The sequence below is a fragment of the Trichechus manatus genome, unplaced genomic scaffold (assembly GCF_000243295.1).
Source record: "Trichechus manatus latirostris isolate Lorelei unplaced genomic scaffold, TriManLat1.0 scaffold00081, whole genome shotgun sequence".
Classification (NCBI taxonomy): domain Eukaryota; kingdom Metazoa; phylum Chordata; class Mammalia; order Sirenia; family Trichechidae; genus Trichechus; species Trichechus manatus.
In genome coordinates, this window is record NW_004444017.1 from 1,541,989 (window position 1) to 1,569,694 (window position 27,706).

Consider the following 27,706-nt stretch of genomic DNA (forward strand, 5'->3'; position numbering starts at 1 on the left):
AAGCAATGATGGCGAGACTTCATCTCATGTACTTTGGACATGTGATAAGGAGGGACCAGTCCCTGGAGAAGGACGTCATGCTTGGTAAAGTAGATGGTCATCAAAAAAGAGGAAGACCCTCAATGAGATGGATTGACGCAGTGGCTGCAGCCATAGGTCAAACATAGCAAAGATTATGAGGATGGCACCAGACCAGGAAGTGTTTCGTTCTGTTGTACATAGGGTTGCTGTGAGTCAGAACTCATTCGATGGCACCTAACAACAACGACATATATTAATGGGGGGAAGAAGCACATAATTGGTTCAAGTGCTTTGTTCTGTCATGGACTGTACAAACCATAGAACAAGATGGGGGAGGGACAGAATTAACCAAAATGAAGGATAATAAGCAAGATAACAAAAGTGGAGAAACAGGTAGAATACAGTTGAGTGAAGAAGTCCATTTGTTTATTGCAGGAGTGTACTGAGCATTTATTCTATGCATGGCAAATAAGACAGACATGCTTCCTGTTGACAAAGAATTTACGATTAGTGAAGGTTCTGGGCTACATTAAAAAACAACTTTTGCACAGCAAAATGATACTTCAAGTACAGTAGGAAAAGAAAAAAAAAAGACTGGAGAAAATGTTTTTACTCATTATCACAGTGAAAGAGCTAATCTCCCTAGTAGATAAAGTACTCCTAGGAATCAGCCCATCAGAAAAATAGGTGAAGAATTTGGACAGTTTATACAACCTCACCTATAATAAGATAAATACAAGTTAACACCTGTCTTAGTTATCTAGTGCTGCTATAACAGAAATACCACAAGTAGATGGCTTTAACAAACAGAAATTTTTTTTCTCACAGCTTAGGAGTCTAGAAGTCTAAATTCAGAGTGCTGGATCTAGGGGAAGCCTTTCTCTCTCTATTGGCTCTGGAGAAAGGTCCTTGTCTCTTAAGCTTGTTTCCTGGTTCCTTGGAGATCTCCATGTGTCTTGGCATTTATCTTATCCCATCTCTGCTCCTTTTCCTTGAGTGTTTAATCTTTTTTATATCTCCAAAGAGATTGACTCAAGATACACCCTGTACTAATTCTGTATCATTAACATAGCAAAGACAACTCATTCCCAAATGGGATTATAACCATAGGCATAGAGGTTAGGATTTACAACACATATTTTTGGGGAACACAATTCAATCCATAACGTTCACCCTTTGCCCCCCTGTAAAACTCAAGTCCTTGTCACATGCAAAGCACATTCACCCTGTCACATCATCCCACAAGTCTTAAATCAACTCCAAGTCCAAATTCCATCCTGGGGCAAAAATCCTCTTCATCTGTTAACCTGTGAAATCTAGAATACAAGTTATCTACTTCCAAAGTACAATGGTAGAACAGGTACAAGGTAGACATTTCCATTAGAAATGGGAGAAATTGGAAGGAAAGAAGGGATAACAGGCACCAAGCAAGTCCAAAACCCAGCAGAACAATTTACATTAGCTCTCAAGGCTTGAAAACGATCCTCTGTTGTCTGAGACCATCTCGGCAACAGCCCCTCCCTCCAGACTGTGAATGTTGGCCACACCCTATGGATTCTGCAGCTCCACCTTCCAGGCCCTCTTGGGACGGCAACTCTGCTCCCTGGGCTTTAGGCGACCCCATTTTCCTAGACTGAGTGGCAACCCCAACCTTTGAGATCTAGGAGACCGCGGCCCCCACCTTTGGAAACCGAGAAGGCCCTGCTTCCCATGCTCCTTCCAACACTTCTGCTGATCTCCAGATTGCTCCAGGGATGATCCTCTTCTTTTCTTGGAGGACAGCAGAGCAGCTCCTTTGGCCTGTTTCCTGCCTGTAGAATTCCAAGAGGCAGACAGCATTCTTGCCTTTCATTTTTTCTCTTTCCCCTTTAGTCTAAGCTGATGGATTTTCTGCTGTGGTAATTGGTCAGATCCATCAGTCACAGGCTTAATCTCTTTAACAAAAGCTTGTATTACCACATCCTTGGTAAACATTCTAGGACACGTGACCTTAGTTTGTACAACAGAATTTTCCAGATCTTTAAATTCCGTTTTCATTTTGCACAGTTCATTTTTAAGTCCATCTCTTTCCTCTCACATTTTACTAAAAGTGACCAGGAGAAATCATGCGGCGCCTTTAAGATTTTGCTTAGAAATCTCATCAACCAGATGTCCAAGTTCATTACTTGCAAGTTCTGCCTTCCACCAGACATTTGAACATGATTCAGACAAGTTCTTTGCCACTGCATAAAAAGCATCACACTTTCTCTATTGTCCAATCACGTGCTCATCGTTTTCTTTTGAAGCCTCACCAGAAGCACACTTAACATCCACATTTCTAGCAACATTCTGTTGCTGGTGCCATATGTATTCTCTAAGATGATAGAGACTTTCTCTAAGGTTCTCCTCACTTTCTTCTGAGCCCTTGCCAGAACTGCCTTTGTTGTCCATTTCTACCAACAGTCCCTTCAAAGCAATCTAGGCTTTCACTGTTAGGTACCTTAAAACTCTTCCAGCCTCTACCCATTACCCAATTCTAAAACCGCTTGCACGTTTTAGGTATCTGTGAGAGCAGCACCCACACTTCCTGGTATAAAATTCTCTTAGTTATCTAGTGCTACTGTAACAGGAATACCACAAGTGGATGGCTTTAACAAACAAATTTATTTTCTCGCAGTTTTAGAGGCTAGAAGTCTGAATTCAGAGTGCCAGCTCTAGGGAAAGACTTTCTGTTGGCTCTGGAGGAAGGTCCTTGTCTCTTCAGCTTCTACTTCCTGGTTCCTTGGAGATCTCCATGTGTCTTGGCATGTATTTTACCCTATCTCTGCTGCTTCCCCTTGCTTGTTTATATATCTCAAAAGAGATTGACTCAAGACACACACTATATTAATCCTGTATCATTAACATAAAACAAAGGCAACCCATTCCCAAATGGAATTATAACCCCAAGCGTGGAGATTAGGATTTACAGCACATATTTTTGGGGACACAATTCAATCCAAAACAATACCTGACTTTTTTTTTTTTTAACCGATTGACAGAAATTCAAAAGCTTAGTAACAAACCTTGAGAGGTTGTTGGAAAATTGGCATTCTTTACATTTCTAGTGGGAATGTCAATGAGTATAACCTCCATAGAGGTCATTTGGGCAGTATCTGTCAAAATTGTGAATAAATATAATCTTTGACACAGAAATTCCATTTCTAAGAGGTTATCCTACAGGTAGACTCATGTATATGTAAAATGACAAACGGACAAACTTGTTGTTTGAAGCATTCTTAATACAGTATCGAAGAGCTCAAGATAAGCTAAATATCATCAGTAGAGGACTGGTTAAATAAATTATGGTATATCCATACAGTGGAATCCTGTACATCTATGAATGCACTCATTCATTCATCCAGTATTTATTGTCTATTACGTGCCAGGCTGTATTGTCGAGACTGGAAATAAGGACACTCTTTATGTACTGAGATAGCTAAAAATATATTAAGTGAAAAAAGCCGAGTGCAGAAAATGTATGTTTTCTGTTACCATTAAGATGAAGGGAAAAAAAAAAAAGGCTTGTATTTACCTAAAGAAGTTCTAGAAGAATACCCAAGAGACTAAAGACAGTGATTACCTGGGGTTGGGGCAAGGCAGTAAGAATTGGACAGCTCACAGACTAGAGTGGAAGGGACACTTCTCACTGTATACTTTTTTATACGTATTAATTTCTGACTGTATTATCTTTTCAGAAATTAAAATAAGTTTTAAAAAAGTAAGCTAAATCAAGTATAAGCTTGAAATTTATGAATTTCTTCCAGTAACCTCCAATAACAGAGAAGATTTGTGTGTCAATTTCAGCTTTTGCCATTAAACCCTGAACATTACTGTCTTTGTCTATATTCACATCCAGTGGCTTAGACATGGTAAATTCTGACTCATAGCGACCCTATAGAACAGAGTAGAACTGCCCCATAGGGTTTCCAAGGAGCTCCTGGTGGATTTGAACTGCCCAACCTCTCGGTTAACAGCCGTAGGTCTCTGTAGTTCTTAACCGCTGCACCAGGGGAATAGGGGCTGATAAAGAAAAGTTTAGGTTTGAGTTGGATCATGGAGGACATTGAATATAGTGCTGATGGGTTTGGATTTCTTTTTTTTTGGTTCAGTAGGCAGTATAATATGTCGAAAGGTTTTTTTAATCAAGAATTTGATTTTCTTCTTGGAAATTCCCTTCATTTTTTATATAAAATCTTCCTTACATTTTAAAGAAGTTCTGGAAGTTTCAGAAAAACAACACAAACAACTGTTTTTGACATTTTGATGGTATGTAGGGTTGGGTGTTTTCCATCAAAGGTTCCAGTTCAGCACTTAAAAAGTAGCACACAATATACATTCAATAAATATTTTTAAATGAAGTGAAAGGCTACAATTAGTTGTATTTGTCCCTATACCCAAACATGAAAATTCTGTTTTGGAGAAAAGACTAATCATGGACAGTAATTGCAGTCAGCTTCTAATGTTTTGTCTTTTGCTTTTTAAAGTTATATCTGTGAAAATGAGGCTATTCCCATGCCACCACACTGGGAGAATGTGAATACTGAAGTACCGTATCAGGTAAGAGCAGAACTGACCTAAGCGTATACTCTGAAAGAGATTGGAAAAGGACCCCAATGAAATCATGCAAACTTCTTTTTCCAGCTTATTCCTTTGCACAGTCAAACACATGAATACAATGAAGTTGCTAGTCTCTTTGGGAAAACAATGGATCGCAACCGAATTAAAAGAATTCAGAGAATTCAGAACCTAGACTTGTGGGAATTCTTTTGCAGGTGAGACAATTTCTAGTCTGAATCCTTTCTTTGGCCTCTAAGACTTTTGTAATCTTAAAAACAGTTAAGCACAAATGTTAATTTTATTAATCTTTAGTGTTGCCATGTGAACTGTTTAAATGAGCTGTGCTTTTCTCTTGCTATATTTTAACCTGGTCTCTCAGCCGTCTTGTTTAGCATTCTTAGGGACTAGAGGAGTGCTGCTCTATAAGGGAAATGTGGTTGATTTTGCATGTATTACTGTAATGCGATGTTAGAGGTAAAAGGCTGTTCAGCACTCCCAGAAGCTCTCTCTCCTTTCAAGGTTTAGAGCTGTGCATCTTGGCTGAAATTGGCTCTTAGGCTGAGTTCTCTAGAGAAGCAAAACCAGTGAAGCATCTGTATAAATGTGTATATATATATATATATATATATATATATATATATATATATATATATATCGAGAGAGAGAGAGATTTATATCAAGGAAATGGCTTATGCATTTGTAGAGGCTGGAAAGTCCCAAGTCCATGGGTGAGGCTGGAGATGTCTCCTGACTCACATAGCTGCAGGGGCTGGTGAACCCAAGATCAACAGGTCAGACAACAGGTCTCTGGCTCACAGGCTGCAGAGGCTGACATATCCCACGATTGGCAGGTGAGCTGGCAGGCTGCTGGCTCAGAGACTGTCGAGGCTGATGGATCCCAAGATCAGCAGGTAAGCTGTTAGCTCAAGTCCTAAGAACTGGAGGTCAGATGAATAGGAGCTAGCTGCAGGATCCAGAGTGAGCAAAAGCCCGTGAGCCTTACCAGAAAGTCTACCTATATTGGATGCAGACCACACTCCCAAGGAAACTCCCTTTCAACTGATTGGCTACTCACAGCAGATCTCATCATGGAGGTGATTACATCATTATATGACTGCCAAACTACATCATAACTGCCAAACCACTAAGAATCATGGCCCAGCCAAGTTGACACACAACCTTAAAGATCACGTTGGCATTACAAGGGAATCTGGGGAGCTCCTTAGTTTGGTTGAAATGACTTTGTTAATTCAGCCTTTTATGTTGAATTAGAAGTTTCTGAAAACATTGTTGAGTAATTTTTTAATAATCACACTACCTTGCCTGTAGACATTTGCTTGTTTTGTCTTGAAGGACACTTCAAAACTTACCTTCAGATTTTCTGCTTAGCCCAGGGTTTACGTTTTAAGATTTAAAATCTCAATTTATCACTCGATTTAAGTTGGAAATGGCCCATAAGATTGCTCAGTGTGCCCGTAACCTAAAAATAAAGCCCATTACAGAAAACTTCAAAGAATTGCCCAAATTAATCTGCTGTACTGTATTTTTTATTTATAAAAACTATTACTTAAAATGAATGGTTCTCTGAAATATTTTTTATTGATATTTTTGGATGAGATTGATTTCTAGTATTTTTTAATATAGGCTGACTTTTAATTTTTTTAATTCAGAAAAATTTCAAATAGATACAAAAGTAGAATGTTGAATATAATGAACCCACATGTACCTGATTGAACATTTATCAAGATTTACCACAAATCATCTATCCCTTTTTTTTTTTTTTTTTTGTTATTATTATTGTTGTTGAAGTATTTTAAAGCAAATCACAGACCTTAACTCATTTCATTCTCATAGACTTAAAATTAGGCCGACTTTTGCCTGGTAATGGTACATGAAATTCTTTCATGCTCTGGTAAGTTAGTTAATGTGGCCTGAGTACATTCCAGTTTTGAGTCTTGCAATAGTTTATGGTAAAATAAGGGGCTTTCAGCTTGTGTTCTTTATAGTCTTGAGTCTTTTGGTCAAACCAACGCTTCTCACAATAACTGAGTTTAGAAGGCTTTATTCAGTTCTTGTTTAGGTGATTCTCTTGTAAGGGAGGATAAAGGCTTCTCCTCCTTTTATTTTATTCTTACAGTGAATAAAGTATGTTTTTCTGAAATGATGTGATGAAAATTTAATTCATTATTCTTAATCTGGCCTCTGAAATGGAGTTCATATTAGTCTTCCTCATAATTTGAATCCTCAATTAAATCCTAGTGATAAAAATGTACCAGTGAAAACCAAAACATTTTATACTAAGAATTTCATTGGAAATGATTTTATTTCAGTGATGCCTGTCACAGTTTTATGCAATGTCAGCCTATAGAAATCTGTGATGGTAAATGAATCTGCTACCTGCTATGACAGTAGAAAATGCTGAATCTCATTGTAAGGGCAGCCTGTCATTTTGACATCTGCCTGAGAACTAAAGTAACCTAGTCAATCTCATTGTTTTGTAACCTGTGACTTACCATATAAGCAGTCAGGCCCACGTGAGTCCACAGGGCATCAGTTTACACATTGTCTGGGCCTTTCCTGCTTTCCTCCCTTCGAACAAATATGTTTTAGCCCCTAGTTTGTGACAGGCACTCTTCTGGACGCTGGGGATATAACAGTGTACAGGACCATAGCTTTGACAAGGAGTCAGGCCATTGTAACACAGGAATGTAAGGGTGAGCTAGGGCATCGTGGGAGCACAAAGTGAAGATATCTGTCCACCCTTGAAGACCAAAGTGTAGCGTGTGTGTTGTAGAAGGGAGAGTATCAAGGGGTACTTCCTGAAGCAGGTGTCATTTAAGCTATACAAAGGTAGGAGAAGGGCAGGGCATCACAGGTATCAGAAGCAGCATGGGCCATAATTTGGATACAAAAGGGAACATATAATAGCACTGAGAGAATTTCAAAGAGAACAGGCAGTTAGGATGACTGGTGAGAGAGGAGGCTAGAAAGGTAGGCAGGAAGCAGAGCATGCAGGAGTTCGTAGTGGAATCACTTGGGTGGTTATGTGCGTTTCTTCAGTAGCCTTAATTGAGTTGGATGGATCCAGAGTTGAGGTCAGAGAGTTGGCAGGGGCCAAGCCATGTGGGTCGTTATTAGCCAGATTAAGAAGCTTGGAATTTTTCCTGGGAACAGTGGAAAGCCATTGTGGGACTTTTAAACAAGAGAGTGATGGATCTGATTTGTATTTTAGAAAAAAAAATTCGTCAGGCTGTACTGTGGATATAAAGTAGTAGATCTCAACTGGGAGTGATTTTGCCCCCCCCAGGGAACATTTGACAATGGCTGGAGGCATTTTGATTGTCATATGATGGTGTGGGGAGTTGCTACTAGCATTTAGTGGGTAGATGCCAGGGATGCTAAACATTATACAATGTACAGGACAGCCTTCTACAACAAAGAATTATCTAGCCCAAAATGTCAAAAGTGCCAAGATGGAGAAACCCTGGTTAAAAGAGATCACTGAAGCAGGGAGACTAATTTAGGAAATTGTTTCATTCAACTGACAGCCATTGGGTGGCCCGAAACAAAGTGGTATCTGCTGTGTTGGAGGACAGTTTTAAGATATTAAGGATGTACGGTGATAGGACTTGCTGCTTGATTTAATGTGTGGGACAGAATGCGTAAGGGAGATGGGAAGGATAACTTCCACATTTTTTACTTGTTTTAATCGACTGAGGGAATAGGTGTGGGAACAAGTCTTAGTCTTTATCTTTCTGGAAAGCTTTATTCAATTCTTGTTTAGGGAGGAGAAGTTGATATATGTACCACCCGTCTGTCCATTTACTGTACTGTGATGGCTTGCGTGCCACTGTGATGCTGGAAGCTGTGCCGCTGGTATTCCAGATACCAGCAGGGTCATCCATGGTGAACAGGTTTTAGCAGAGCTTTCAGATTAAGACCAGGAAGAAAGGCCTGGCAATCTACTTCCAAAAATTTGCCAGTGAAAACCTTATGGCTCACAACCAAACATTGTCTGACTTGCTTCCTTTGGACACGCCATCAGGAGAGATCAGTTGCTACAAGAGAACAAAATATTTGATGAAGTAGAGGGCCAGTGAGGGTATGGGAGACCCACAGTAAGATGGATTATCACAATAGACACAATGGTGGACCCAAACATGCTGGCTGGCGATTATGAGGATGATGCCGGACTGGGCAATGTTTTATTCTTTTGTATATAAGGTCACCATGAGTCCAAGTCAACTAAATGACAGCTAACGCCAACAACAACAGTTGATATATGGCAGTTGATATGTGGGACGAGAGCTCAGGAGAGTGGTGTAGACTAGAGATAAAAGTTTTGGAGTTGTGAGGAAATGTAGAGTAATAGAAACTGTAAGAACTGATAAGATGACCAGGGAGTGTATGTAGATTAAGAAAGGAGGAGGCCTGTTCATGGCAGCATTGTTCACAGTAGCAAAATGATGGAAACAACCTAGATGGCCATCAACAGATGAATGGATAAACAAACTATGGTACATACACACAGTGGAGTACTATGCAACGAGAGAGAACAACAGTGAATCTGTGAACCATCTCATAACACGGATGAAACTGGAGGACATTAAGCTGAGTGAAATAAATCACAAAAGGACAAATATTGTATGAGACCTCTATTGTAAAAACCCATGAAAAAGTTCACACACAAAATGTAACAATCTTTGTTGGTTACCAGGGTTGGGAGGGGTGGGGGGGAAATACTAAATAGGCAATAGATAAGTGGTATCTTGGGTGAAGGGTGAGACAGTACACAGTACAGGGGAAACTAGCACAACTTGTACAAGGAAAGGTCATGGAAACTCCATAGACACATCCAAACTCCCTGAGGGACTGAATTGCTGGGCGGAGGGCTGTGGGGACCATGGTCTTGGGGAACATCCAGCTCAATTGGCATGACACAGCTTATAAAGACAATGCTCTACATTCTGTCTTGGTGAGTAGTGTCTGGGGTCTTAAAAGCCTGTGAGCAGCCATCTAAGATACTCCACTGGTCTCATCCCTTCGGGAGCAAGGGAGAGTGAAAACAACAGGATACAAGGAAAAGATTAGTCCGAAGGACTAATTGTCCACAGCTACCAAGGCCTCCACCGGACTGAGTCCAGTATAGCTAGATGGTGCCTGGCTACCACCACTGACTGCTCTGACCAGGATCACAACAGAGGGTTCTGGACAGAGCTGGAGAAGGATGTAGAACATAATTCTGTCTCACAAAAAAAAAGACCAGATTTACTGGCCTAAAGGAGACTGGAGAAACCCCAGGAGTATGACCCCCAGACACCCTTTTAGCTCAGTGGTGAAGTTGTCTCCGAGGTTGACCGTTCAGCCTGGGAGTGGACAGCCCTGTAAAACCAAATGAGACTAACGAGGTACAGTAGTCCAGTGACAAGGGCCAGAAGGCAGAAGGGGACAAGGAAGCTGGTGATAGGGAACCCAAGGTTGAGTAAGGATATGGTTGATGTGTTGTGAGATTGTTAACCATTGTCATAGGGCAACATTTGTAATAACTGTTAAATGAGAAACTGTTTTGTTATGTAAGCCTTCATCTTAAGTGAGAATAACTGCCCAATTGGAAGAGCATAGTCAATGTCACTGAACCGTGCATGTGGAAATTTTTGAATTGGTGTATCTTTGGCTATGTGTACTTTTCACAAAAAAAAAAAAAGAAAAAAGGTTGAGAAGTTAGAGGGTTGACATGTTGTGGGGTTGTTAACCAATGTCATAAACAATATGTGTACTACTGTTTCATGAGAAACTATTTGTTCTGTAAGCCTTCACCTGAAGTACAACAACAAAAAATAAATAAATAAAGAAAAGAGGAGGCCAAGGACTAAACTCTGGAAGTGGATGGAGGAAGAGACAGCCCAAGGAGGAGAGTGAAAAGTAACAGCCACAAAGGAGAAGAAAATCCATAGAATGTGGAGCCACAGAAGCCAAAGGAAGAAAGTAGTTATGCAAGTTGGTGTCATCCACAGGGTCAGACACTGAAGAGATGCCAAGTAAGATAAATATTGAAAATGTCCTTTGGATTTAGGAACGAGAAAGTCATTGATAACCATGATGAGAACAATGTTGGTAGAAGCTATACTGTGTATACAGTGAATGTTGACAACTCTTAAGAAGCTGATAGTGAAGAGGATGTGAGATGTGAGAAGATGGGTAATGCGGGGTTGGGGAGGATGCTTTTGTTTTGTCTTGTCTAATATTTTTTGAATTTAAAGATGGGAGAGACATGAGCATGTTTAACTTGTAATGGGAAAGAGCCTATACAGAGAGAGAGAGAGAGAGTTTAAAAGACAGGAGAAAGAAGGGAGGGGTAATGGATGAATTAAGTCTCCTAATGATGCGTGATGGGATAGAATTCAAGAACATACGTCAGAAGGAGATAGACAAGGGGAAGTGTGATCCAGTTATGTTTACAGATAGGTGGAGGTGGAAGTGGGGGTGGGGAGGAGTTAGGTTAGGAAGTTCCTCCTAAAACCTTCAGTTTCCTTGGTGAGATCAGAATTGAGGTCACCTGCAGAGAATGAGATGTTGGGAGATGTGGATAAGCAAGAAAGAGGAAAAGGGAGATTTGAAATGGTCACTGCGAGAAATGGGGGGAAAAGTGCTAACTTGGGAAACATAGGATTTCCATCAGCACTGAGGACCTAGCTGAAGTTGGAATACATGAATTTGTAGTGGAAACCATGGGGATGTTGTCTGATTTATTTTAGCAGTCCTAATGTAAGACCAGAGAGGGTAAGTGGTTAGATTGACCCAGGGTTGGGAAAGATAAGGCACCAAGGAAATAAGAGTGAAAGCTATCTGTCATTAAGAATGTGGATTTGGATCAGAGATTCTCAACATTGGCTGCATATTAGAATCACCTGTGGAGCTCTTGAGCGCTAGAGATGTCTGTTAACCATCCCACATCCACTGAATCCAGAACTCTGGGTTCTGACATTTTTGTATTTAAAAAGTTCTACAAGTGATTCTGTGTTCAGCCAAGACAAAGAACCGCTAGTCTAAACCTCAGTGAACTTATTTCAGTACAGAGCCTGAAGATATTCCTGTTGCAGTTTAGAGCATGTGGCATACACTGTTTAGCCCTTGTGGTACTCTAGTTTCTGTGAGGGCGTGTCATTCTGAGACATCTTCGAGAAGGCAGTGCCACAGTATTTTCGATAGGTTCAAAATTAGTGTGGCAATGGAGAAAGGTAGGCAGGGTTGTGAGGAGCTTATGGCTTTCCCCTTAGGCTTAACTAAAGTTCAAGAAGCCTTGGAGATCACTCTAGCCTTTCTGGAGTACCAAGGACCTAACACTGTGAGTCTACACATTTCATAAGTGCCTTTGTAGTGGGCACTAGGATAAACCGTGCTGTGGAGATGCAAAGCTTTGACCACCCTCCTTCCTTGCCTTCAGCTGGTGTCCGTGCTGCATCCAATCCAGTAACTAAGCAGTTTTTCAATGCCTGCCAATGGCCACACTTCATTTACAGCAGTTCATTTACAACATCTAAGAGAGACCCTAGTGAATTTTCAAACCAAGATTCACTTTAATGTGCCTGAAAAGTAGAAATGGGTGACTGTCTTGATTTCTAATAGTAGATTCTAATAATTCCAGACCATTAAGCTTGCCATTAGAAGGATGTGTATTAAGCAAATGTTTACTTAGAAAAAAAAAAATAGTAGGGATTTACTAATGCCAGACTAATAGGATTATCATAATAGTAAATAGATGAGATCTTTAGATAGTAAAACTTGATTTCTACAAAGTGGAGGAGAATGTTTCTTAGAGACAAGATGGAGAAAGTGTCTTATAATGGAGACAACATGGAGAAATGTAGGTCAGGTGATAGTACAAAGAAAAAAATTAATAGCCGATTGAAAGTCTTGATCGAAAGAGCATCTTGAATGGTGTGGATGCTTTCCTCTTGGGCCCTTCAACATTTTTATCAGCAATGTGGATGCAGATGTAGAAGCCTTGCTCATCACATTCCTGAAAGATTCAAAACTGGAAGGGGTGGCTTGTTTATTGTGTGACTGAATCAGGAGTCAGAAAGACCTTGGAAGGTTGAAACAGTGGGTCAAAACAAATACAATGACCTCTTTTTAAAAAGCCTTTTTTATTTCCTAGTTAGAAAAGTAACAAATATGCATTGTTTTAAAAAAAAAAAAAAAAAGTACATAAAATTCTACAAAAAGAAAGTTAGCATAATTTGTTTTTAGTGAAAACATGCTTTTTTTCCCGAAGTAAATATTTGGTTAATGCACAAATGCACATCCTCCCAATGCCATGCTTAATGGACTGAAAAGGTATCACCAATGGATCCAAGCATACACATTTTAAATTTTGATACATATTGTCAAATGGCCTTCAAGAAAGATCATGTCCACTTCCATTTCTATTCTCTGAATAAGAGGATTCATTCCCCAACACATTCACTAAACTGGGTATTGTTTTTATCAATTTTGTCAGTCTCAGATGTGGATGTTTTACTTGGTTATTTAATTTATATTTTTTAAGTTTCTATATTAAGATGAAGCTTAACTGAAATAAAGGTACTACATTAGGCTTATAAATCAGTTGTATGAATGTAACCAGCTCAGTGAGGCCTGGTTTGATAGCAGTGAGGGGAAAGACCCCTGGGAGTTTTCATTGATTACAAACTCATGTAAATCAGCAGTCTGCTGCCACTGCTGCAGAGATGAACACAGTGGTGCCAGTGCTTTCTGGTGATATCTGGGCTCAGTTTCTATTTCTAACCAACGTTAGTAAACTAGAAAGGTATCCATCAGATTCTTGTCAACTAAAGACTGTCCAGGATGGAGAAAGGCCTGGAAGCTGTGCCCTGTAAAGAATAGCTGAGGGAATGGTGTATATTTAACCTAGAGAAGGAAGCCTAGTCGGTGTTCATAATTATTTTTGGATATTTGGATAGGGTTGTTAGGTATAAGAGTGGTTTGCTTTGTTCTGTGTTCAGAAAAGATTAAGACCAGTCAGCAGAAATAGCAGGAAGGCAGATTGTGGTTCAGTGTTGGGGTGGATGTACCTTTGAACAATTGCAGCTGATCACAGATAGTGCTGTCTTGCAAAGCAGTGAGCACCTGACAGTGGAACAGATTGAGGCAAGTGTTAAATAGCTCTTTCAGAGATGTTATGGGGGAAGGAGATTCTTTTTAATTTTTAAAAATATATTTTTATGAACTATTTCAAAAATAAAAATGCTGTAGTTTACAGACACCCATGTAATTACCAGATTTAACATTTTGATATTTGTCACATTTTCTTCATCTTCATGTCTTTTTTTTTTTAAGATACAAAGCATTACAGATACAGGTGAAGGGTTTACCCCCAACCCCCATCCTGCTCTTCTCCCTTCCTCCTGAGGTTGGTGTGATGCCTTTTTGTCCATATTTTTATATTTTTTACTATTTATGTATGTATACCTATACAATGCAGTGTATTATTTTGCATTATATATTTGTTTTTTTCAAAATTCCTTTTTTACATTCAATATTATTTTTGAAGATTTATCTGTGTTAATACATGTAGATCTAGTTCATTACTTTTTACTTTTATATATAAATATAATTATTCATTCCTTTATGAAAGAATTTTAGGCTGCTTCTAGATTTTTCTTGCTGTTGCAGTCAGTCCTACATTGAATATCCTTATACATATTAGAGGGGATTTGTCCTTTGGGAAAGGGGTTGAACTAGATGGCCTAATGTCCCTTCCAGCCCTAAGATTTCAAACTTCAGTTCAATTCAACCAATATTTTCTGATCTCTGGGGATAAAAGCACTAAGACTTGGTCCCTGCTCAAAGAACTCACTGTCTTAGACTCTGAACATTATATTATTTAATTGTTTTTGGTTTCATTTTTAGGTATCTGTAAAGCTTACCTGGTTTAGGAAATCAATTACCTTTACTATGATGGGGTATAGTTTTGGGGTATGGTTTTCAACTTTAAGCCTCAATGTTAACTTACAGTTTTTGCCAAAATGATTTATCTGTCTTAAGAAGCATTTGAAATGGTTTATTTTCTAGAGCTGCTTTGTCCATTTATGATTTATATTAAGAGAAGTGTTTTCTATTTCAACCTTTCTATTGAACTTTGCTCCTTAAAAAAAATTAATTAATGCCACTTACGGTATATTTCTGTGTGTGTTTTTGTGTATATGTGTGTTGTGTTTTTAGGAAAAAGGCTCAGCTCAAGAAAAAAAGGGGTGTGCCTCAGATTAATGAACAAATGCTATTTCACGGTACCAGCAGTGAATTTGTGGAAGCAATTTGCATTCATAATTTTGATTGGAGAATAAATGGTATACATGGTGCTCTCTTTGGAAAAGGTAATTATCAGAATTCCAGGTCCAGTTTGGGTTCTAGGAGAAAATCTACTGTCTTTAGGGATCATTGATTATTCTGTAATTCAGGAGTTTGGTAGTCATTAAGTTAAAAGTTACTATATTAGGTTCCTGGCACACTCTCAGAGTTTTTAAGTCACGGAAAAGTCACTTCTTGTATGTACAAGATTGAAGATTTTTATACCTCTATCAGATTAACTGGCTCCCAAGTCCCAGGCATCCATCCAGATGTGACATCATGTCCATATTAGCTGATTTTTTCATTATATTTTATTCAGTGTCCTTTCCATGCACAAACCTATACACTAAACTGATTTATGGCAAATATAGAAAAAAAGAAAAAAAATTAATTACATTGTACATAGGTGTAGGTGCTAGGTTTTTTTCTTTTTAGAACATAGTGGGTAAGAATATTAATAAGGAACAAGGAATATTAGGTGGAAAACCTCACCTTATATCTAATGCTTGTGAAAGTGCAAGTTCTTCAATTTATGCCCAGTACTCAGTCAAATTAAGGAGAGGGGTGAGGGGAAAGGTACGGGATGGACATTTATTGTTCTGGTCCTTACTTTGTACGTTACATCCAACAAGAGAACTGGCTGTCACTTAATTTTTTAAATAGCTGTTGAAAAGGCCATCTGCTTATTTAACTCTAACAGGATCAGAAAAGTGTTACATAATGCCCATCAGTATTGGTATGATTATTCTCTTGATGATGTCAATCTCTCAAGCCTCCCATTTAGGAAGAGTAACTGCTTTATTGAGTTTTCATGTTTGGAAATGAACCAGTGAAATTGTTTGTCTGGAATGCTTGATAGGAATAACATTGCACTCTCTCAGAAATTTATGGGATTCTATTATTTCCAGAAATATTACTGGTTAACTTGTATCATAGAAATATGGTTTTCTGGGGTTTAGAATAACCTATAGACCAGTAGTTTTCAAATTGTGCTCCCCGGAGCCTTGCTGGATGCAGGAAGAAGGTGGTGGGGTGGGAAAAGTGGTAGGCAGAAGTAGAAATGAGAGAGAGGTCCAAGCCGTTAAAACTGAGGCCCTGTGACACTTAGGATAACCACCGAAACCGTGTTTTTATCTCTTTTACATATTGGGTTTCTTTTTAAGATTTCTTTTGAATACAGTTTCAGTAACTGTAATTGGGGGCTGGAGGCTGCTCTGTACCAACAAATCTATCCGTATGGCCAACTGTACCATAGCAGTCGTTAGCAGATGGATTTCTGTTCTTTTCTTAAAGTTCTACAGATGAGGAAATTCCACATCTGTTTGTTATACAGTTCCATGTGTCTATTCCTGACAATACAGTGTTTTTTCTTGTGTTTAATGCATTCTCAGGAGTAATCTTGGCTCTTTTTTGTCCTTTTGTTTAAGGAACCTATTTCGCTAGGGATGCTGCTTACTCCAGTCGCTTCTGCAAAGATGACATAAAGCATGGAAACACATTCCAAATTCACGGTGTCAGCTTTCAACAGCGGCATCTATTTAGAACATGTAAATCTATGTTTCTGGCTCGAGTGCTAATTGGAGATTACATAAACGGAGACTCCAAATACATGCGACCTCCTTCCAAAGACGGGAGCTATGTGAATTTGTATGACAGCTGTGTGGATGACACCTGGAATCCAAAGATCTTTGTGGTTTTTGATGCCAACCAAATCTATCCTGAGTACTTAATAGACTTTCATTGATTCCAGTATCAAATCTCAGTGGTGAAGGAAGTTTTATTCTTTCTTGCAGGAAGATTTGCTCTCCTATCATCTAGCCACTAAACACTAACTATCTGATACTTTTGAAACAGATATGAAAAACAAGTGGCCTCCATATAAAAAGACATACTGACGTTAAGGTTGGTTTTTTGTTGGTGTTTTGTTTTTGTCTGTTACTCATAGTCCTGCTTTTTAAAAATTGACACCATTGCCATTTTAACACACAGGGGAAAGATAGCATTCAAAGTTGAATCAGCTGTGTCTCAAATAACATGGGCATTCCGAGCCTTTAAAGTTGATGTGTGTGTTTGTTAGTAGGATAAATGTTTTCGGTACAAATAGACTTATCCATATATATGTTCAAAAAATAAAAATATAGGCATAAATGTGTCCCTTTAGAGGAATTCATCCTTTGTAAGTTGAATTCCGGTATTATTATCCACCAGCACATTGCTTTGTTGGTCTTCTGAAGGAAGGAGGGGGGATTTAAAACCCTGCACAGGCTGAGTATCTTGAGAGAAATCAGAAACAAGAAAAGTGTTTGCAGTGCTGCCAAACAAGCCAGAAGGAGAAAATCAAGGTCGAGTGCCCTGCTTCCCGTTGCCTTAAAGGGATAGCAGGCTGCAGCCTCAGACTAGTCCCGTTATTCTCTTCTGTCTCCTACATCTGAATTGACAAGTGCTGCAGACTGTAACTAGCCTACAATTCATCCACCAAGGCTGTTGAGTTCTCTGTACCAAAAACAAGGTGTTTATTGCATCTTCAAAGTAAAACTTTTATTTATTATTTGAAACATTAATTTTCCCTTTCTTTTGGGGTCCCTACAATGATCACTTCTAAGATGTTCTTATTATCTACCCCATGCAGCTATCAACAGTGATTTCTAAAATTCACATTTCTAAGTCATAGCTCTGCATTATGAATCATTGCAGAAAGCGTAGGATGCTTGAGACAAACCTGATTTAACCTTTTGAGTAGCAATTGACAATCTACTTTCTTGAAAAGGCAGATACAATTCAGAACCACATTTAATGGAAACTTGTTTACCTGTCCCATCTGTTTTGCTGTTCTATTACAAGGAAGAATCAGTAGTGTTGGAACAGCTTCCCTGACCCTAGAGATGTTCTAGAAGAGGCTGGACAACAGCTTGGCAGGAATGCTATATGGGAATTCAAATATGAGATGAGGGATTGAAGACATGATTGTTAAGTCTTTCTAGTCTTGATTTGCCATGATTCTGCCTGAAAAAGAGAGCACTTGGAGCAAGCCTTTCCCAGAAAACCTTTTTCTGATTCACTCTGTCACTAAATTTTCTCTCCATTACCCTAACCCAGTTTTGGCTGAAATTTAATGAACATAGTTTAATTTCTCAAGAAAAATCCAGCGAGTGTCCATTGTTTATGCCTAAATGTCCAACTCAATAGTTTGGATTGGGAAGGCATCTAGAAACAATAAAAGTAAAGAGTCTGGAGCAGGATTAGGGATGACAGTTCTTCAGCTGTCATATTTCCCCAGATTTTTATTATAACCCAGGCTACCTGTAATTATACAGTTGAAAGTAAGTAGTACAGAGGAAATTGCACATACAGTACTTTGAAACAAGTGGTAACAAAGATTTTGAGTCAAATGTGCAGACTAACAGCCTGTTTAGATGAAGTGCGGTGAATATTTAGAAAGAACACATTTTAAAAACATTCCAGAGATCATCATGAAAATAATTGGAAGAAGTCAGTAGGCTGTCTTGAGAGAGGTAACACAACTTGGCTCTAGACTTGTTAGTACTGTGCTGTTATTTTGTCTTAAGTGTGTGCTGCCAACTCCCCTTTTATAAAAAAGAGCTGATTTGATACATTCTTTAACAGTGTTAGAAATATTAGGAATTCAGATTTTGAAGATCTTTTTGTTCTACCGATTTGTTATATTTGCATTCAAAAAAATGTTAAGAGTTTCCCCCTTTGGCTGTCGTTTTTTCCAATTTAACATGAATACTTCTCCCATCCCTTGAATGGAATAACTATTGTGGCATTTTAAGTTTATTATTCTTCTAGACATCTTAAGGTGACCGAGAGCCCAGAATCGAGTATTTGCAAGGCAGTCTATGTGGACTCGGAACTTAACTATTTGGCTTATATGTAGTAAACATTCTAGAGTGTGCTGCAGTAGCCATTGTAAGAAAGTATTGTGCTGTTATTTTGTTTGAGAGTGTACTGCCAGCTTCCCTTTTATAAAAAAAGAGCTGATTCGATACATTCTTTAAAATATTGTAGTATAGAATTGATTGATGTTAAAGTCTTATTTCTTGATCTTTGTCAGTGGATTAAGTTGTAAATCCCATAATGACTATACAAGACTGGACACAACCATTTGCCACCTTTTCCTCTTGTCAGCACATAGTGTGGGTGGGAGGAGTGAAGAGAAGTCATTCCAGTTGAATGAGTAAATAGTTTTAAAAATCCTACATTGAATAATTTCTAGCTGATAGTGGCTTTTGTTTTTCACTTTGGTGGTATCAGCCTCAGGGTAAAAAAGACATTTATAAAAAATAGTTTCATAAATCTTTTCATTATGAACAGGAAAGTTTTGTATTAGTGCAACATTTCATTTCCAGATTGTTGATGGTGATGATGATAAAGAATTTGAAGCCATTTTTGCTATATGAACGTACTGTTTTTACATGTGGTGATTAAAGCTTTCCCTGGCAGGTCTTGGTTGTCTATGTATGCCATGTATTTGTTCCTCTGATTTCTCTGTCCCATCTCCACCTTACATTATGTAAACCTGGATTTTCAGCTCAAATTTAATAGACTGTCAAGGAATTTGTTGCCTATAGGTCTTATGTAACCCTCTTTGAGGATGGGGGCTGGGGTGGGGAGTCTCTTGTTCTTAGTTTGAATCATCATGAGCTACTGCTAATCAAATAATCTGTGGGTAAAATCATTCACTCTGTGCTATTGAAAATTCCAAAGCAGATGAAGTCCTGGCATCTACCACATCGCTTCCTCTCGGTGTGCTTCCCTGGCTCAGAGGAGCACTTCTGGAAGGGGTGCCTGTGTCACCTGCAGAGCACACTTCCTGTAGTCCAGACTGCCTCCACCACTCTGGTATGTCAACAGTCGTTCCTTCTGAAACCAGTTAAACATCCTGTTTCTCTTTAAGCTTTTATTGGCAAAAAGGAAGGTATCAATGGATATCCTAATTTTTAAGCTGAGAAAAATGAGGGACAGAATGAGGGACACTTACCCGTGGGGGGAAAAAATCAAGTTTTTCACTTATAAAATCATATCCCCAGTCTATCTAAATGTTGGACTAATTTTTAAGACTTACCAGGTTAAAAATTCAGTTGAGCTTTGGCTGATGATGTATAAGCATGACATCTTTACAAAATTTGTTCCTAGGCCACTCAGGTATTTGAGGTTACCTCCCAGGTGGCCAGGAAACAATCTGATACTAGAAATAATCTTACAGTGGTTGTGGTCGTGCTTTAGACCCCAAATGTCCCTCTGTCCTTTGAGAAGGATGTTTTATTTTTAAATATGACATTTTCTTTTGCTTAAAATAGATAGTCCATTTCTAGATGAAATTATACATTCCATACTTGTAAAAGAGAAAGATAAAAGGTAAATATAGCAGGAAAAGGAAAAAACAAAAAGCCTTGTCAAAAATTATTTTCGATTAGAAACTTTGGCAAGGTGATTTTACTCACTTTACTGATTTTATTTATTTTTATTCTTTACACTACATGCAGGAAGAGGTTTAAAGAAAACCAGCTGCCCTGCCTCACTTTCCTACTAAATAATTTCATGATGTTGGCTTGGGGCAACACAGATGGAAGAAGTGAACATTTCCAAGAATGATGAAGTATACAATTATTTGGGGCTGCCTGGTTAGTGTGAGTAATATATACAAGGAAAGTTGAGCCCTAAATCTTTAAGAAAGAAGTTCAGAGGTCAACCAATGACGCTTTTGCAAAGGTAGTTCACTTCTCATGTTTTCAGAGAGTCTAAGATGGAAGGTGGTTTTGGAGCTCATGTAGTCTATCTTTCCCCACCTCACCACCTTCATAGACTGGACTATACTTGATCCATCCCAGGTAAAAAGATGTCTTGGTTACTCTTAATACCCAGACAGTAAATGCCTTGCTATATCTGATCTAAGTTCTGCTGCTGTATGATTATGTAATCCATTTCTCAGCGTTAATTGCTTAGCTTGAATTCTTCAGCACTGCAGGCTAAGAGCTTGGCTTTTATTTGAACTGTCTCACTATGTGGCTGTGTATCTAAGAATTTAGCCTTAATCTTACTAGTTTTTAAATGACTTTTCATGAGACTAGAACATAGGGTTATGCCAAAGACAGTTGTGTTTTCTGCAGCTTTCTAGCTTTGCTATACTGTCTATCAGGAGGTTATACAGTAAGCTGATTCTGACTCTGTGGCTTATGCTAGCTTCACTACGGTAACGAGCTTAGAAGAGTCCCAATCCAGAATTTAATTCAAGTCATTTTTGCAATATTAATTATAAACCCAGACTGTACTTCTTGTGTTTTTCTGTTCCTTTTTAAAAAATACCTTTTCCTGAGGGGCTTATTATGCTTTAATGTCTCCTAGATAACACGTGGAAGCTGCAGGCATTATAAGCCCATGTTTGATTAACACTCTTAGGAGAATCAGTGTCAAAGCCCATTTCCTCCTCTTTCTTAAAGCATAAGATCAAGCATCAAGTTGGGAGCCAGCTGATCTGAGTTTTATTTCTGGCTTTGCTATTTGACTCAGTGTGATCTTGGACAGCTCACCAGCGGGGGAAGGTTTGCTTTTCAGAAGGTGAAGTTTGTGAAGGGCTGATCGGACTCTTGTTAAAAGAAACAGACCCGGTAGAACCAGCTAGATTTCTCCAGGCAACATCTGACCTGCCTGAGGAAGCTGTTTTTTAGTTTGGGTAAGAAAATACAATCTCAGGGAACATGCTTCATTAAGAAGAAAGAAGTAAGTGCTTAAAGGAGGAAGGGAAAATAATTGACCTGGTTCTTCCTGAAACTCTGCCTCATTAAAGTCCCCACCCCCTCTCCACATTCACAACTCCATTCCTGTGGTGTGCCAGGCAGTGAACAGGTCAGACGTGGCCCCTGTTCTTAGGGAACTTAAAGCCTAGCAGGGAGGACAGATACTGACTAACTGTAAGAACAAGAGCGATGAGCCTCACCAAAGCGGAAGTTCAGGCCACTGTGGGAGTCTGTGGCAAAGGGAGTTAACCCACCCTAGGGAATTAGAGAAGGCTTCTCTAAGAAGTGATGTTTGAATGTGGAGATCTGAAAGGTGAGTAGGTGTTAATTATGTGAAGGATTGATTTGATGTCGCCTGTCCCCACCCATCTGTGCCACATTAGGCTTTGAAGAGAGGAGAAAAACAAGGAGTGGGGTAGAGGCAGGTTGGAGTTTTTTGTTTTGTTTTGTTTTTTCATTAAAACTAAGGGTGGTAAAATCAAAGCCATTTAAAGACCCCGAATGTGTTGTCCCCAGTCTCTCTGTCGGGCCTTGGGGACCAGCTGTAAGGGAACCATTATTGGTGCTAAGGGACATATGGAGGGAGGAGCAGGGGTTATGTAGATTTTTATGTAATTTACTAAGAGAATCAAATTGCCTATTAGGTAGAGGAGTTCATTCTTGCTCCTGCCTTTGCTGCCTCCCCCCAGAACTCACACTCACATACCTCCTTTCTACCTTCAGAGTCCTATTCCTCTGAAGCATGTGCTCTGTTCTCAGATGGCCAGGTTGACTGGTTACTACTTATCAGCTGTCTGACCTTGAGGAGGGTACTTAACCTCTGTGTTCTTCTGTTTCTTCATCTGTAAAGTGGAGATAATACTAATGCCTACCTCATAGGGTTGTTGTGAGAATTAGCTGGCTGTAAAGTGCTTAGGATAATGTTTGGCCCATAGTAAGTACACCTCAGTAAGTGTTAGTGGGTATTAACATTTGATGCCCCACATCCCTTTCAGAAAGTATTCTGTAACTAATACAACCCTCACGGACCTGAGATTCATATTGCACTTGGTGTTAGGGGCATCTTTTTTTTTCCTTAACATTTACTTGGTCAGTGCCCTTCAGCCAAAGACCATCAAGAACAACCCTGTAGTTAGACAAATGGGGCTTATTACAGTGATGGAGTTACAGTGATGGAGAACCCTCACTATGAGAACTATAGAGTGTCCCAGTAAGAAGGAGTTAGAAAGGACTTAACTCCAGGATTTGGGCTTTGGTTGGGTGATTTGGGGAAGGGTCTAAGGAAGCAGGGTTTCCCTCTAGATTGGATGCTGTCAGAAAGCTGAGGCATTCTAGGATTGAGTGTCTCAATAAATCATCTGTAAGGGGGGGAGACTAGCCCGAGGATAAGCTGTAATTGGCAAAGAAGCATAGTCACTCATTTTGGCTGAGAGAGGGAGTGTTCGGTATTCTCTGGGTGGCACGGTGACCTTAGTTTTTGGTCTGTGCTCAGACAAAATTTTGAAAGTGGCCTTTGTCTCATTTTATTATGGTCTCAGAACACTGTCTCTAAGGTTGGTACTCAGTGAGATAGTTTATGTTCAGTAGGAGAATAACAAGGCTTAGCTGTGAGTGCTAGGTCAGCTTCTAAATGTCGGGGACTGCTCTTTTTTTCTTTCTCAACTTGTTAAATAACTGTTATTTGTGCTGGTTTTCTCCCTCCAGGGACATTGTAAATGAATGTGTTTATTCATTTAACAAAACACCAACTGAGTATCTGTATCTACTACATACCAGGTACTATGCTTAACACAAGATTCAGTGGTAAAAACCAGTGCAGTCCAGGAACGCAAGAGTCTAGGACAAGAAGAGCTTTTAACATTGTTTCAGTCAGCAACTATTTTGCTGGTTTAAATGCCTTCTCCAGCTTCCCCACAAAGAAGTACTCTAGCCTGTGTCTAGTATTCCAGTAACAGGGAACTTCTACCCACACTAGACAATACCAAATGTCAGAAAATTAATTCTTACTTGCCTTCGTTATCTCTCGCCCTGTATGTTCCACCACTTGGTCCTATGTCTGCCCGTTAAAGACACACAGAACAAGTTCCACACCTGTTCCCTGTTGCACCCCTGCATGTAATCAACCCAGGGAAGGTGAAAGTGAACTCTGGATTCTCATGTTTCTGCACTGTACTGACTACTGTTAAGTTATTCACAAAAGAATATTTTATTTCAACAAGTAATTGAATGCCGATTCCGTGTTCTGCGTGGCTTTGCTATGTAGCTCTATTTTGTCTGATTAGAAAATAGAGACTAAGCCGCTAAGAGTTTTCCTAATTAGATCAGTGGGTAGACAAGTAGCTATAATTGAGCCTGAGAGCAACAAACACTAGATGGCAGCATCTTACTTCAGAATTGTCATGACAAACTCCTTGGGAGCTGAATTCGTATCTCTGAATTTTAGAGAACACAGTAAAAGCGCCTCCAGAAATTACCAAGAAATCATTCCCTTGATGCCAGGTGGGACAGTCCCTGGCCAAATCCAGCTGGAAAGGTATTTATCCCATTGATAATAATTGCTGAGAAAAGTTGGCTCCTACCCAGTAGTAGGTATCCCTGGATGGTACAAACAGTTGACACACTTGTCTGCTAACCAAAAGGTAGGTAGTTCAAGTCCAACTAGAGCCGCCTCTAAAGAAAGGCCTGGCAACTGGCTTCCAAAAATCAGCCATTGAAAACTGTATGGAACACAGTTCTACTCTGACACACGTAAGGTCACTATGAGTTGAAATCAACTCAATTGCAACTGTGTTTTTTTTTTTTACTCAGTAGTAGTCTGTTCTAATGTTTTAGAATCTTGCCTGTTGAAAGTTCTTGCTGAATAACCCACCTATATGCTATCATTTAATCTTATTTTCTTTCCTTCCTTCATATAAGGTTTGATTTAATCCAGCAAATAATTTGGGCACTTTCTGAGTCTATAAACACAAAGACAGTGACCCCTTAAACCTTACTACTTCAGGGCAAAAAACCCTAAGTCCCTAATCCTATAACTTCTTTTATGTTCCTGACTCCCCAGCTGTTTGCCTACAGCGCTGTCTCTTGGGTGTGCTTTGCATCTTCTTCATTATGGAATCCTAAAGGTTTTCAACCCATCTTGGCACAGATCAGATAATCAGTTTCTTATAATTGTATAGTTAACACCCCAGAACATGATATGCATATTCTATGCTCTTTACAAAACGTGTCAGAAAAGATGAGTCACCAACTTTGCTTAAAAATGGAACCTATGACATATCAATACTACATGTTTAATAATTTTTAATAATTTTTTAATAATTTATTTTTGTTGTTGAGAATATACACACAGTACACCAATTCAACAATTTCTGCATGTACAATTCAGTGACACTGATCACATTCTTCAAGGTGTGCAACCATTCTCACCCTCCTTTTCCAAGTTGTTCCTCCCTCATTAACATAAACTCACTGCCCCTTAAGTTTCCTAATGTTTTGAGTTGCTGTTATCAATTTGATCCCTTATAGCTAGATCTTAAAAGAGTACAGTGCTCAAGGCAGACATTCTTTATGGTTAAGCTAAACTATTGTTTGATTTTAAGAAGGCTTCAGGAGATATTTTTGGTTTAAGGCTTAATGATTATTTCAGGGCAGTAGTTTCAGGGGTTCATCCAGCCTCTGTGGCGCCAGAAAGTTTGGAGTCCATGAGAATCTGAAATTCTGTTCTGCATTTTCCCGCTTTTAATTGGTTTCTTCTATAGAATCTTTGATCAAAATGTTCAGTAATAGTAGCTGGGCACATACAGTTCTTCTGGTCTCATGGCAAAGGTGGTAGTTGTTAGTGGAGGCAATCAGCCACATTCCATTTTTTCCTCCTATTCCTGACTCTCCTTCTTCCACGGTTGTTCTAGGTGAATAGAGACTAATTGTTGTACCTTGGATGGCTGCTTGCAAGCTTTTAAGACGCTAGGCATTACACAACAAACTAGGAGGTAGAGCAGAAGCAGTAAACATGTTATTAGGCCAATTAACTGGGATGTCCTGTGAAACCATGACCTTAAACTTCCAAACCAAGAAAGCAAATCTCATGAGGTGTTTGATTGTACATAAGCAGCCTCAGCAGCTACTCTTTTTTTGTCATTGTTGTAAATATATCTGTCACACAACTTTGCCAGTTCAATTTTTTATAGGTGTACAACTTACAGCAATAACGTTAATTGGCTGTGCAACCCTACCCGTAATCAATGCGATTTTTCCATCACTGTAAACCAAAAATCAGTACTCCATAAGCAATAAACCATCCCCTTTCTTTCTCCCTCCCATCCCTGGTAACCACTAATAAACTTTGGTCTCTATTCATTTGCCTGTACTTGTCTTTTTTATATAAGTGAGTTCAGACAATATTTGTCCTTTTGTATTGATTGATTTATTTCACTCAGCATAATGTCTTCAAGCTCCATCCATGTTGTAACATGTATCAAGACTTCGTTTCTCTTACTGGTTGAGTAGTATTCCATTGTATGTATGTACCACATTTTGATTATCCATTCATCTGTTAATGGGCATGTAGGTTGTTGTGAATAGTGCTGCAGTGAACATTGGTATACAAGTCTCTTTTTGAGTCTCTGCTTTCAAGTCTTTTGGGTATATACCTAGGAGTGGAATTACTGGGCCATATGGTAGTTCTATTTTTAGTTTTTTGAGGAACCGCCATACTGTTTTCCACAATGGCTATACCATTTTGCATTCCCACCAGCAATAGATAAGGGTTCCAATTTCCCCACGTCCTCAGCAAACTTTATTTTCTGTGTGTGTGTTTTAGTCTTAGCCATCCTAGTTGGAGTGAAAAGTTATCTCATTGTGGTTTTGGTTTGCATCTCTCTGATGGCCGATGACATTGAGCATCTTTTCGTGTGTTTGGTGGCCTTTTGAATGTCCTCTTTGATGAAATGTCTATTCGAGTGCTTTCCCCACTTTATGGTTGGATTATTTGTCTTTTTTTGTTATGTTGTCGAAGTTTTATATTTATTTTGGTTATTATACTCTTATCAGAAGATTTCTGAAGATATTCTCCCACTTGAACGTTTTTTCATTTATTTAAGTCTTCTTTAATCTTTAAGTCTCCTTTAATCTTTTTCAGCAGTGTTTTATCATTTTCACTGTAGAAGTCTTACACATCCATGGTTAAATTTATTCCTAGCTTCTCTTACATACTATTGTAAATGGAATATTTCTCTTTCAGATTTCTGATTGCTGGTGTATAGAAACCCAAGTGATTTTTCTTTGTTGACCTTGTACCCTGCAACTTTGTTAAATTCCTCTGTTAGTTCTAGAAGCTTTCTTGTGGACTCTTGAGATTTTCTATATATAGGATCGTATCATCCACAAATAAAGATAATTTTACTTCTTTTCTTTCAATCTGTATACCTTTTATTTCTTTTTCTTGTCTTATTTTGCTGACTAGGACTTCTAATACAATATTGAATAGAATTGGTGAGAGTGAGCACCCTTGTTTCACCCTTGTCTAGTTCCTGCTTTCAAGGGGAAAGCTCTCAATCTCTTCATTAACTATAATGTAAAGCTCTCAATTTCTTCATCAACTATAATGTTGGCTGTTGGCTTTTCATATGTTCTTTGAATCATATTTGAGGAACTCCCCTTCTATTCCAGTCCTTTTGAGAGTTTTCATCAAGAAACGGTGTTGGATTATATTACATGCTTTTTCTACATCCGTAGAGATTATTATGTGGTTCTTTTCCTTTGTTCTATTGATGTGGTGTATTATGTGATTGATTTTCTAATGTTGAACATTTCTTCATTCCTGGAATTAATCCCACTTGGTCATTGCTTATGATTCTTAATATACTACTGGATTCTGTTTGCTAGTATTTTGTTGACAATTTAATACCCCATGTTTTTGAAATACTTCTCTCAAAGTCTGAGAAGCTGAACTTGGTTCAGTACACATTTTTTAATGGTATAATTTTCATACTGTACCTACA

At 38.8% G+C, this 27,706-nt stretch overlaps 1 protein-coding gene across 6 annotated transcripts in view; it reads left to right on the forward strand.

The window, feature by feature from the left end:
• PARP11 (poly(ADP-ribose) polymerase family member 11) overlaps positions 1-19,672 on the forward strand; it is a 57,565-nt gene extending 37,893 nt beyond the window's left edge. For 4 of the 6 annotated variants that reach the window (XM_023735671.1, XM_023735673.1, XM_023735670.1 and 1 more), the window contains 4 exons: positions 4,527-4,599; positions 4,684-4,814; positions 14,824-14,975; positions 16,377-16,845. In XM_023735671.1, coding sequence (XP_023591439.1) covers positions 4,527-4,599; positions 4,684-4,814; positions 14,824-14,975; positions 16,377-16,693 — 673 coding nt within the window. In that variant the 3' untranslated portion in view covers positions 16,694-16,845. Of the gene's footprint in view, positions 1-4,526; positions 4,600-4,683; positions 4,815-14,823; positions 14,976-16,376 lie in introns of all 6 variants that reach the window. The other 2 variants (XM_023735674.1, XM_023735675.1) reach the window with 1 other exon arrangement.
• Positions 19,673-27,706: the final 8,034 nt, after the last annotated feature.